The sequence below is a fragment of the Cebus imitator genome, unplaced genomic scaffold (genome assembly GCF_001604975.1).
Source record: "Cebus imitator isolate Cc_AM_T3 unplaced genomic scaffold, Cebus_imitator-1.0 Scaffold1399, whole genome shotgun sequence".
NCBI lineage: Eukaryota > Metazoa > Chordata > Mammalia > Primates > Cebidae > Cebus > Cebus imitator.
In genome coordinates this window covers 1-11,422 of record NW_016108714.1, presented here as the reverse complement: position 1 = coordinate 11,422, position 11,422 = coordinate 1, and the positions used below count along the sequence as shown (strand labels likewise).

The following is an 11,422-nucleotide window of genomic DNA, read 5'->3' as shown; positions in this document are numbered from 1 at the left end:
TGGGCCTGGGGTGGGGATGTGGGCCTGGGGTGGGGATGTGGACCTGGGGTGGGGATGTGGGACTGGGGTAGAGATATGGGCCTGGGGTGGGGATATGCGCCTGCTATGGAGATATGAACCTGGGATATATTGTCCTGGGGTGGAGATATGGGCCTGGAGAGGGCATATTGCCTCTAGTGGAGATAAGAGTCTCCAGGTATAGACCTGGCCTTGGAGGCTGGGCCTCTGCACAGCCAAGAGCCCTGTTGTCTAGGGTCAGATGGGCAATGAGGCTGAGTTTACCTTCAACCTAAAAAGGGCCTGGCTGCCAAGGCACACAGCACACTCGGGGCAGCAGGGCAGGCCTGGTGTGTGTGCAGATGGATCATCCATCATGCCCTTTCTTTCCAGGGTTCTTTTTGGTCCAGAGGGCCTGGCCACATGAAGGTGAGTCCTTGCCCAAACCTTAGGGTGTCATCTTCCCATTAAGGGAGTTTCCTGAAACAGAAGAAAAATCCTGTTGGGGGTCTCTCATAAACTAGGAAGACAGGACCCTGGGATGCTCGGTCCATAGTTCTTACCCAGCCCTTCCCAGCCTTTCCTTCCCTTGGCTGAGTCAAGCTCCGTGGGGACTGGGGTGACACTGGGGTGCTCCAAGCTGGAGTGTGCGGGGAGGAAGTCATGTCACCGGCAGAGGAAGGGAGGGAAGCAGTGCTAGGAAAGGCCGACCCTCTGAGGACAAAGGTGTAACTCACACCCTCCAGCGTTTCCATGACAGTAGGGGCTGCCGCGGGGCTGCTGTCATTCTACCAGAAGAGGTGGGGGAACCACAGCCATGAGCTTCACATTCTAAGTCCTCTGATGGGGGCTCCGTTGTTTATTGTGGTTCACGCATTGGCCGATACTCCATTCACAAAGGATGTGCCCTGTAGCCCATGTCTACTTTGTGTTGTTTTATGTAAGTAATTTTGCAGTATTAAAATCTACTAAGAGTCCCTCATTCAGCACTTGCTCAAATTTCTCAGCTGACACGTTTGTTGTAGGGAGACACCATGCCTATGCGGGATGGGTCCTTCCTATAGCCCTGGGCACCCAAGTGCGGCAGCAGCCTTAGAAACATGGAAAGGGGGAGAATCTTCTGAGCACAGGGAGGGAGGGGCGGCTCCACATCTTCCTGTCTAAGGTGATGCCTCCTCCTCCCCCAGGTGGTCAGGACAAGCCCACCCTGTCTGCCTGGCCCAGCGCTGTGGTGCCTCGAGGAGGAAACGTGACTCTTCGGTGTCACCATCACTCTAGGTTTATAAAGTTCAGGTTGTACAAGGAAGATGGGATCCTCAATCCTGACTTACAGGGTGGAATATTCTGGAACAGCTACCTCATGTTCCCAGTGACCACAGCACATGCAGGGACCTACAGATGTCAGGGTTTTCACCCAGACTCCCCCACTCCATGGATGGCACTCAGCAACCCCCTGGTGATCAGGGTCACAGGTCAGAGGGCTCCTGTCTGGGCTTCTCACTGTCCCACCTCCTGAATCCCAGAGCTTCTGGTGGGGTGTCCGTCAGGGTCCGATCACCCAGGCCCTGACTGTATTTGGGGTAAAGAGGATTGAATACAGGGAAGTGGGTGCTGTGGTGGGAAGAATAACTGTCCCCAGTGATGGCCACATTCTCATCCCTGGAGCCTGTGACTATTTCTGTTACAGGGCAGGGGACTGAAGGGGAAGATGGAGCTCAGGTTGTTGATGAGTTGACCTTGAGATGGGGAAGCTGCCTGGACTGTCCAGCTGGGCTCAGTGTCATCACAAGTGCCCACATGAGAGGAGGAGGAAGAGGGGAGTGGGGATTGCAGCAGCGTAGTGGGAGGGAGACTCCACCAGCCACTGTGGGCTCTGAAGGTGGAGGAAGGCCACGAGCCATGAATGCAGGTGGCCTCTAGGGGCTGCAGAAGTCAAGGGAACTGATTCTCCCCTGAGTCTCCAGAGGAAATGCAGCTCTGCAGACCCCTTGATTTTAGCCCAGGGAGAACTGGGTCCGATTTCTGTCTCCAGAAGTGGAAGGGCTCGGTGTGTTCTCTCCTGCTGCCATATTGTGATAATTTTCTACAGCAGCAACGAGAAACAACACGGGAACCCAGGCAAGGACAAGTTAAGAAACTCACAGGGATAGCCTCGCATGGTGGCGGGCATGTGTAATCCTAACAATTCGGGAGGCTAAGGCAGGAGAATGACTTAAACTTGGGAGGCAGGGGTTGCAGTGAGCCTAGACCACACCACTACACTCCAGCCTGGGCAAAAGAGTGAGACTCTGTCTCCAAAATAAATAAATTAATTAAAGAACCCCCACCAGGAGAAGGGTGGCTATCGCAAGATCAGCAAGTGGGGGATGCTGAGGCCACCACCAGGCTCGATCCACATAGGGAGGGGTCGATGTTCCTGGAGCCAGCACCAGGGGCCGCCCTATGGAAGCTGGGACCATGGAGAAGCACAGACATGGCAGGAGAGGCTCCCAATCCCCACCAGGAACACGGTGTGTGGACACTGGTGCCCGCCTTACTCATCAGTTCATACCTCCTGCCAGGGATTCCAATTTGTCCAAAACAGATTGAACCAGGCTGTTCAGAGCCTGGACATGCAGCCTGTCGTGGTTCCTCTTCCACCCCCACGTGGACAGTAAGAAAGAGATTAGTGGGAAACAGAATCAACAGCCCAAGGGATGAGGCTGAGCCCAGTGGGAAGGAGTCAGGGGCTACTAGAGACAGAGACAGGGAAGAGGGAGGGAGACCTGCACCAGGGGTGACGGGCACAGAAAGGAGCACGGACACGCAGAGGGAGGAGACAGTCAGACACCAGGGAGGGGAAGCCTCCCTCATTCAAGGTCCCATGGATGAGATGAGAAAGGGAGACGCCTTCTAAACTCACAATCTCTTTTCTTAGGATTCTACAGAAAACCTTCCCTCCAGGCACTCCCAGGTCCCCTGGTGAAATCAGGAGAGACGGTCATCCTGCAATGTTGGTCAGATATCATGTTTGAGTACTTCTTTCTGCACGGAAAGGGGATCACTGAGGACCTCTTGTTTCTTGTTGGAGAGCCCCATGATGGGAGCTCCCAGGCCAACTTCTCCATAGGTCCCATGACGACTACCCTTGCAGGGACCTACAGATGCTACGGTTCTGTCACTCACTCCCCCTATCAGTGGTCATCTCCCAGTGACCCCTTGGACATCGTGATCACAGGTAAGAGTGTCCAGACATTCTTCTCATTGTCACTGGGACACAGAGTGAATGATCCAGGACTTGGAAGCCCCAGGTGCTCATGAAGAAGATGAGTGTGGGGCTCTTATGGAGAGAGACTGACTTGGTGAGGTCTGTACCAGCAGAGACAGAGAAACAGGAGACACAAGTACAGACCACACGTCATAACAGAGGACAGACACAGGGGCCATACAGGGAGTAAGAAAACATAGAAAGAGGTAAAGGGGACACGCAGACAGACAGACATGTCCCATAGAGAGGTGTCCTTCCATGCTGGCTTTGTTCAGACACCTGGCACGGGTTAGAGGTTTTATTTCTGTATTTCCTCTACAAAGTGTTCTCTACCAGGAGAACCACAAGACACCCAGATCTGACCTGAGTTGGACCCTGTGGCCTCAGGCCTTGTGGCACCTACAGATGCCGTGTTTATTCTGACACCTCTGCCTTCCGTGCAGTGGATCTGTAATCATCCCAGGATACCATGGCCCCAGAACACCAACCCCTGTATGCTGTATGTATTTGGATTCCCCAGACTGGATTCTGAGGTTCATATTCCAACTAATCCCATATATTGTAGCATTACTGAGAGACACAGAGAGAAATCAGGGACATCAAAATGCAAAGACATAAACACACACAGGATGAGCCAGGGGAAGGGGATTGAGAGATTCACAGACACATAAAGAGAGAAAAGAGGGCAGAGAAGTGGAGGGAATGATGGAAGGGAGCAGAGAAAGGCCCTAAAATCAGGGCCCTGAGGGAGGGGCACAAGGAGAGAGAAGGATGGAGATGTGGGATGGATTGCAGAGATTCCAGAGAAATAGAGAGACCGAGAGGCAGAGAAAGACAAGGAGGTGGAGAGACAGACGATAGATGGATGGATAGACAGAGATAGATGATAGATAGGTAGATGGTAGATCATCGATAGGTTACAGATACATAGGTGATGATTGATTGAGTGATAGATGATACATAGAGACAATGGAGATAGAGATAGGCAGACAGAGGAGAAACAGAGAGACAGATGATACATAGATATAGATAATAGGTGATGCATAGAAAGATAATTGATGGAGACATAGATAGACGATACATAGATATTGATGACAGATAATTTGTAGACACCAAATACAGAAATAGACAGAGACTTACATAATAGTTAGAAATATGCAGAAAGTTATGAAAAAGACAGAAAGTGAGAGACTCAGGATTAAAGGAAAAAGATCAACCAATCCAAGTAGAGTCAGAGAGAATGAAACAATACAAAAACGGAAAACTTACCTCGGGTGGGGAGTGAGCTCAGAGACCTAGAGAGACGAGAAGGTAGAATGAGAAAACACACATGAAGAGAGACGGGGTGGAGGGTGAGACAGCATTAGCTCATAGAGCAGGGGTGTGAGTTCTCAGCTCAGGTGTGAAGGGAGCTGTGACAAGGAGGAGCCTCCTGAGTAAACTGCCTCTTCTCCTTCCAGGTCAATACAGGAAACCTCTCTCAGCCCAGCCGGGCCCCACGGTTTGGCCAGGAGAGAACGTGACCTTGTCCTGCAGCTCCTGGACCTGGTTTCACCTGTACCATCTATCCCGGGATGGGGAAGCCCCCGAACTCAGGCTCCCTGCAGTGCAGAACGTCAGTGGAACATTCCAGGCCCACTTCCCTCTGGGCCCTGCCACCCACGGAGGGACCTACAGATGCTTCGGTTCTTTCCATGACTCTCCCTACCACCGGTCAACCCTGAGTGACCCACTGACCGTTTCTGTCACAGGTGAGGAAACCCCATACCTGTCCCATGTCTGATGATCCTAGAGCCACAGCTGAGGAACTTCCTGCTGCTGATGGAGGGAAGCATGGACAGATGCAGAGAGAAGACGAAGCCTGGGTGTGAGGGCGGGGTCAGGGCGCAGGATGGCAGACAGGGCACCTCCAAGCCCTCCTCCATGGCCCGCATGGAGGCCCGATTTAAGGCTCCGAGCAACCAAGCAGATGGAGAGGGAGGTCAGAACAGGCCCAGAGGAGGGGAGACGGGGCTCAGTTTGGGGAGATCAGAGGGTCCCTCAGCCCCTCAACCTCACCCATTTCCCAGCAGCCCATCCTGGTCTCTCACCCACAGAGAGACGTCATCACCAGCAACCCCTATGCCCTTTTCTTTTCATTTGGAAAAATATTTATTGATGTTAAATATACCCATATAATTTACCACCTTTACCTTTTTATGAGACAGAGTCTTGCTCCATTGCCCAGGCTGGAGCACAATTTCACAATCTCAGCTCACTGCAACCTCTGCTTCCTGGTTTCAAGCAATTCTCCTTCCTCAGCCTCCCAAGTAGATGGGATTACAGGCTCACTCCACCACGCCTGGCTATTTTTTGTATTTTTAGTCGAGATGAGGTTTCACCATGTTGGCCAGGCTGGTCTTGAACTCCTGACCTTGTGGTCCGCCGCCTCGGCCACCCAAAGTGCTGGGATTACAGGCGTGAGGCACTGCGCCCGGCCTCACCTTTACCGTTTTTAAGTGTAAAGTCCAGTAGTCATGGATACATTTGTATTCTTTTTGTTGTTGTTACCCTCTCCCCTTCGCTTCCTGGCCTCTGGTAGCCACCATTCTCTCTACCTTCATGAGATCCACCTGCTAGCTCCTGCATGTGGGTGAGAAATGGCAATCTTTGTAATGCCCTCCAGTTCCATCCAGGTGGCTGCAAGTGACAGGACGTTATTGCTTTTATGGAGGAGGGGTCTCCACTGTGTGTATGTGCTACATTCTCTCTATCCACCCATCCACTGATGGGCAGGTAGGTTCACTCCACACCTTGGTTATTGTGAATTGTGCTGCACTAATCGTGGGAGCGCAGATATCACTTCGATACACTGATGTCCTTTCCTTTTGGTGTAAACCCAGAAGTGAGATGGCTGGATACTATGAAAGTTCTCTTTTTAGCTTTTTTTTTTTTTTTTTTTCCTTGAGATGGAGTTTCCCTCTGTAGCCCAGGCAGGAGAGCAATGGCGCCATCTTGGCCCATTGCAACCTCCACCTCCTGGGTTCACAGGATTCTCCTACCTCAGCCTCCCTAGTAGGACTTTTCCCTCTTTGACACAAGGGCCCTTCTTGTCATTGACCTCAGCTAAACCATGGCAATTCATAAATAGAGGAAACATTAATGAATTAAAAGCTTTCCTTATTTTTGTAACTAATATTTGCACGTTTTCTTAGTCTCTTTCCAAGTCTTTGGAAATTACAGGTGCACGCCACCACACCTGGCTAATTTTTGTATTTTTTAGTACAGACAAGATTTTGCCAGGTTGGCTAGCCTGCTTGCAAACTGCTGACCTCAAGTGAGGTGCCCGCCTCGGTCTCCCAACGTGCTGGGATTACAGGCATGAGCCACAACACCTGGCCTCTTTTAAATTTTTTTTAAGACCTTCCATACTTTTCTTCGTAAAACATATTTACATTCCTGCCGACAGGGTACCAGTGTTCTCCTTTCTCTACCTTCTTGCCAGCATTTGTTTTGCCTGTCTTGCAAATAAAAGCCATTTTAATGAGGTGAGATGAAAACTCATTGTGATTTTAATTGGCATTTCTCTGATGGTAAGTGATGCTGACCCCTTTTTCATAGACATGATGGCCATTTGTATGTGTTGTTTGTGGAGAAATGTCTGTTCATGTCTTTTGCTCTTTTTTTCATTAAATTATTTGTTTTATTGGGTTGTTTGAGCTCCTTATATTTCTAGTTTTTTGATTCTTTGTTTGTTTGTTTGTTTGTTTTGGGATGGAGTCTCGCTCTATTGCCCAGGCTGGAGTGTAATGGTTCCATCTCGTCCCACTGCAACCTCCCCCTCCCAGGTTCAAGGACCCTCCTGCCTCAGCCTCCTGAGTAGCTGGGATTACAGGCATGTGCCACCATGCCCGGATAATTTTGTATTTTTAGTACGCACAGGGTTTCTCCATGTTGGTCAGGCTGATCTCAAACACGCAACCTCAGGTGATCTGCCGGCCTGGGCCTCCCAAAGTGCTGGGATTAGAGGCGTGAGCCACCATGCCTGTCCGATTTCTAGTTATTAATCCCATCTCAGATGCATAGTTTGTGAATAGTTGCTCATATTCTGTGGGTTGTCTCATCACTTCTTTGGTTTATCTTTCGTCGTGCAGAAGTTGCTTAGTTTGATGCAATCCCAATGGTCTATTTCTTGCTTGATTACTTGTGTTTTTCAGGTTTTAGACAAAATGTCTTTTCTCATGCAAATGTCCTGGAGCATTTCCCCAAAGTTTTCTTCTACGCATTTCATAGGTTCAGGCCTCAGACTCATCTTTCATCCATTTTCATTTGATTTTTGTGTATGGTGAGAGGTAGAGGTGCAGTTTCATCCCTCTGCGTGTAGATACTGTTTTCCCTGTACCGTTTATTGAAAAGACTGTCCTTTCCTGAGTGTAGGTTCTTGGCACCCTTGTCAAAGTCCATTGGATGGGCTGTGCATGGTGGCTCACACCTGCAATCCCAGCACTTTGGGAGACCAAGGTAGGTGAATCACCTATGGCCAGGAGTTGGAGACCAGCCTGGCCAACATGGTGAAACCCCTTCTCCACTACAAGTACAAAACTTAGCTGAGCACAGTGGTTGGTGCCTGTCATATCACTAGTCGGGTGTCTGAGGCAAGAGAATTGCTTGAAACCAGGAGATGGTGGTTGCAGTGACCTGAGACTGTACCTCTGCACTACAGCCTGGGTGACAGAGTGAGATTCCATTAAAAAAAAAAAAACAAGCCATTGGATGTAAATGCATGGGTTATGTCTCTGTTCTTCATTCCCCTCCATTGTTCTATGTGCCTTTCTTTATGCCAGCGTCATGCTGTTTTGCTTACTACAGCTCTGTCACATATTTTTAAGTCAGGTAGTGTGATGCCTGTGTTTTTTCTTTATACCTTGAAGTCTCAAGACAGTGGGCATCACATACGAAAGTTATGGAGGAGAGGACCCCAGGACTCCCAGGGTCCAACATTAGATAACAGAGTGTTGGCCATGAATGAACCTCAAAAATTCCCATTGGGTAGAAGACAGGCATCCTCATTTCCACACCTCTCTCCTGTCCTGTGTTCTAGGAAACCCTTCAAGCGGTTGGCCTTCACCCACAGAACCAAGCTCCAAAACTGGTGAGTAAAGGATCCCTCCTATCTTTGCTTTAGGAAACCTGGGGAGGTGGAAGCCTTGGATTCAAGCGTTAGCTCAGCATCTCCCCGCTCTGTGGTTGACGGCCTGTCCTCTACCATCTCTGAACTCCAGACACTCAAACAGGAAAAGGGATCTGGGGCCAGCACAGGGCTCGGTGAAGTCTCTTACTCTCCAATTTTCTGCAGGTCAGACGTCCTTCAGGCTAGAAGAATGATTGCAAATCTGACATCCTTCTCAGGAAAAAATGCAGTGTTTGTTCTGCCTGCATTCCTAACTGGAGGATAAATGCCTGAGGGAACTGAGGGAGGGAAGGGAAGGGAACATCTGATGAGAGTGGGGCGTTTTAGAGAAGTTCCACTTGCCAAGGAATTAACTCCTGTGGGTCATGATGCAACCCTGGCTGACTCTGCAGAGCAAGAGCGCTGCAGTAAGAGAGAACCGAGCTCATGCGTGCGCACTTTGACTCCATCACTCATTCGACGCAACCACTCACTGCAACCTCCACCTCCTGGGTTGAAGCGGGAGAATGAGTTCAGCCCAGGAGGTGGAGGTTGCAGTGAGCCGAGATTGCAGCACTGCACTCCAGCCTGGGCGACACAGGGAGGCTCCGTTTCAAAAACTAAAATTAAAAAATATGAAAATATTATATAACTCACACAAATGACAAAGGCACCTGAATTCCAATTATCATTTTCTACTTCTCTATAATTACTTTATTGATCCCTAATCTAATACATTAGAAAATCAGCCTAGTACCTCTTCCCTATTTGGAAAGCATGAGATCATATGGAAAATGGGAAAGCCCTCGACCCACCAGCACAGGCCCTGAAATAGAGAAAGTGCTCTATTCATGGCATAAAAGTTGCCCCCTCACCCAAATCCCCCACCTCACCCCTACTTCCAATCACGTGTGGAGACACAGATAGATTATGGGGAGGTAAAAACTAACATTCTTTGGAGTGAGCTCAGTTCTTGGACTCAGAGACCAATGCCAGCGCTATCTCCTGGTCCCCTTTCCTACTAATTCACAGAAGGACAGGCTGGATTTTGAAGCGATAGATGATGGAGGGGGTTGTTCCTCCCCTGCCTCTCAGGTAGAACAGCAGCCTATTGTACGTCTGATCACAAAAAGTAACACGTTGCCCATGGGATTCCGCACTATTTCCTGGTTATTTGATATAAGACAGTTCAACTTCACTTCTTTTGATTTTGATTTCACTTTTTTTCCTTTTCTTGGAGAATGTAATTTGAGTCAAGAGTGTTGTGGATGTGGAAGTTGTAAAGCACGTTCACTGTGTATCCATCCCAGTCCGTCTTCCTAGAGAAGACTCTGAACGCCTCCTGGACTGCTCCTGGGGCCATGCCAGTTTCTATCACTGACAGTCACTCCAGGGACACAGAACACAGACAGAATAAATTACATACAGCAGGTTCATTACTCACAGATCAGCAGCAAGTGACAACAGAAGCCTTCCTTTCAGGGCGAGCCAGTCCCCCGAGGCTCAGAAAACCTGCCCAGGACACACGGAGTCACCCCATTTGCAGTGTAGCTGGGGGAACCGAAAACCAGCCCCGCCTGGGTTTTGCACCCTGGAGCCACAGGAAGCACTGAGCTAAAGCACTGCATCACATCCTCCTCTAGGAAGAGCAGGAGGAGAGCCCAGGCTGTTCTGAGACGTTGCTCCTGATCTCAGGGCGTGGCTGTCTTGGTCCATTTTTGCTGCTATCAAAGAGCACTTGAGCCTGGGTAACTTCTAAAGAAAACAGATGTGTTTGGCTCACAGTTCTACAGGCTGTACTAGAAGTATGGCACCAGCATCTATTTTCTGTGATGCCTCAGGCTGCTCCCACTGTGGCAGAAGAGAAGTGAGTGTGTGTGTGCAGAGACCACAGAGATCACACGGCAAGAGAGGGAGCAGGAGGCGGAGGTGCGATGGAGCTTCCAAGTTCTCTGTCACAACCCACTCTCCAGGAACTAGTAGAGGGAAAACTTGGTAATCTTGTCTCATGGGGACAGCATTAATCTATTCATGATGGATCTACCCCCATGACACAGGCACCTCCCAATAGGTCCAACCTCCCACACTGGGGGTTAAATTTCAATGTGAGGGTTGAAGGGCATCAAACATCTACACCAAAGCAGTTGTATCATCAGCTATTTCTGTGGTTACTATGAGAACTGTAACTGAGAAAGCAGGAGAAAGCCGGGTCTCCCGCCATCTGGGTGCTTGTCCTAAAGAGACGTTGTACGTGGCTACCTGCCAATCAGGAGATAAGAGACAATGCAGGAAGAGGAACTGCTGTGGTCAGCTTCTTATTGGATTCCCATCTTCCTCCAGGTAACTCCAGACACTTGCACGTTCTGATTGGGACCTCAGGGGTCATCATCCTCTTCATCATCCTCTTCTTCCTTTTTCATCGCTGGTGGTCCACCAAAAAGAGTAAGTCTCACGAAGCAGAGGCCAGAGACCTCAGGGCCGTGTGGGGAAGCGTGATGGGAGCACACAGGTGTGTGTTCCTCATTGGCAGGATGGTCTCTGGCCCAAGGCAGGAGCCGCAGAGGCAGGGCTTTCTAGAGAGCGCACCAGACACTCTGCCCCTGCCCTCAGCTCACAGACCTTTGCCTGATTCTGAACTGTATCCTCACGTCCCTGCCGCCACTGACATCCAGGAGAAGGTTCCATGACACGCAGAAAGTGGGAGACAGAATCAATGGATGGGAATTGAGAGCTCTTCATGGGAGGGGTCCTTGTACTCAGAGAGATAGAATGTGTGAGTCAGGTCGTTGGCAGCTGAGGGGCCTCAGGCACCCATGGCCTCCCCCTGTGTGTTGGTGTCTGCACATGAAATGAGGACCCAGAAGGGCCCTCCCAGGGGTTTTGATGACTTCCGTCTCCTACAGATGCTGCTGTAGTGGACCAAGAGCCTGGGGCGGACAGAACAGTGAACAGGGAGGTAGGTCCTCCTTGGCCCAGCCTCGGGCATGGAGTCTTATTCCCTAATAGTCCCGAAGAATGTGAGCCCCTCC

General features: G+C 50.1%; 1 protein-coding gene across 1 annotated transcript in view; it reads left to right on the top strand.

The window, feature by feature from the left end:
- The window catches only part of LOC108299010 (killer cell immunoglobulin-like receptor 3DS1), a gene marked incomplete at both ends in the record, with an annotated part of 14,782 nt that extends 3,433 nt beyond the window's left edge, over positions 1 to 11,349 (top strand). Inside the window, 7 exons of the mRNA XM_037735936.1 lie at positions 391 to 426; positions 1,185 to 1,469; positions 2,915 to 3,214; positions 4,705 to 4,995; positions 8,325 to 8,375; positions 10,734 to 10,835; positions 11,297 to 11,349. Coding sequence (XP_037591864.1) covers positions 391 to 426; positions 1,185 to 1,469; positions 2,915 to 3,214; positions 4,705 to 4,995; positions 8,325 to 8,375; positions 10,734 to 10,835; positions 11,297 to 11,349 — 1,118 coding nt within the window. The remainder of the gene's footprint in view (positions 1 to 390; positions 427 to 1,184; positions 1,470 to 2,914; positions 3,215 to 4,704; positions 4,996 to 8,324; positions 8,376 to 10,733; positions 10,836 to 11,296) is intronic.
- Positions 11,350 to 11,422: the final 73 nt, after the last annotated feature.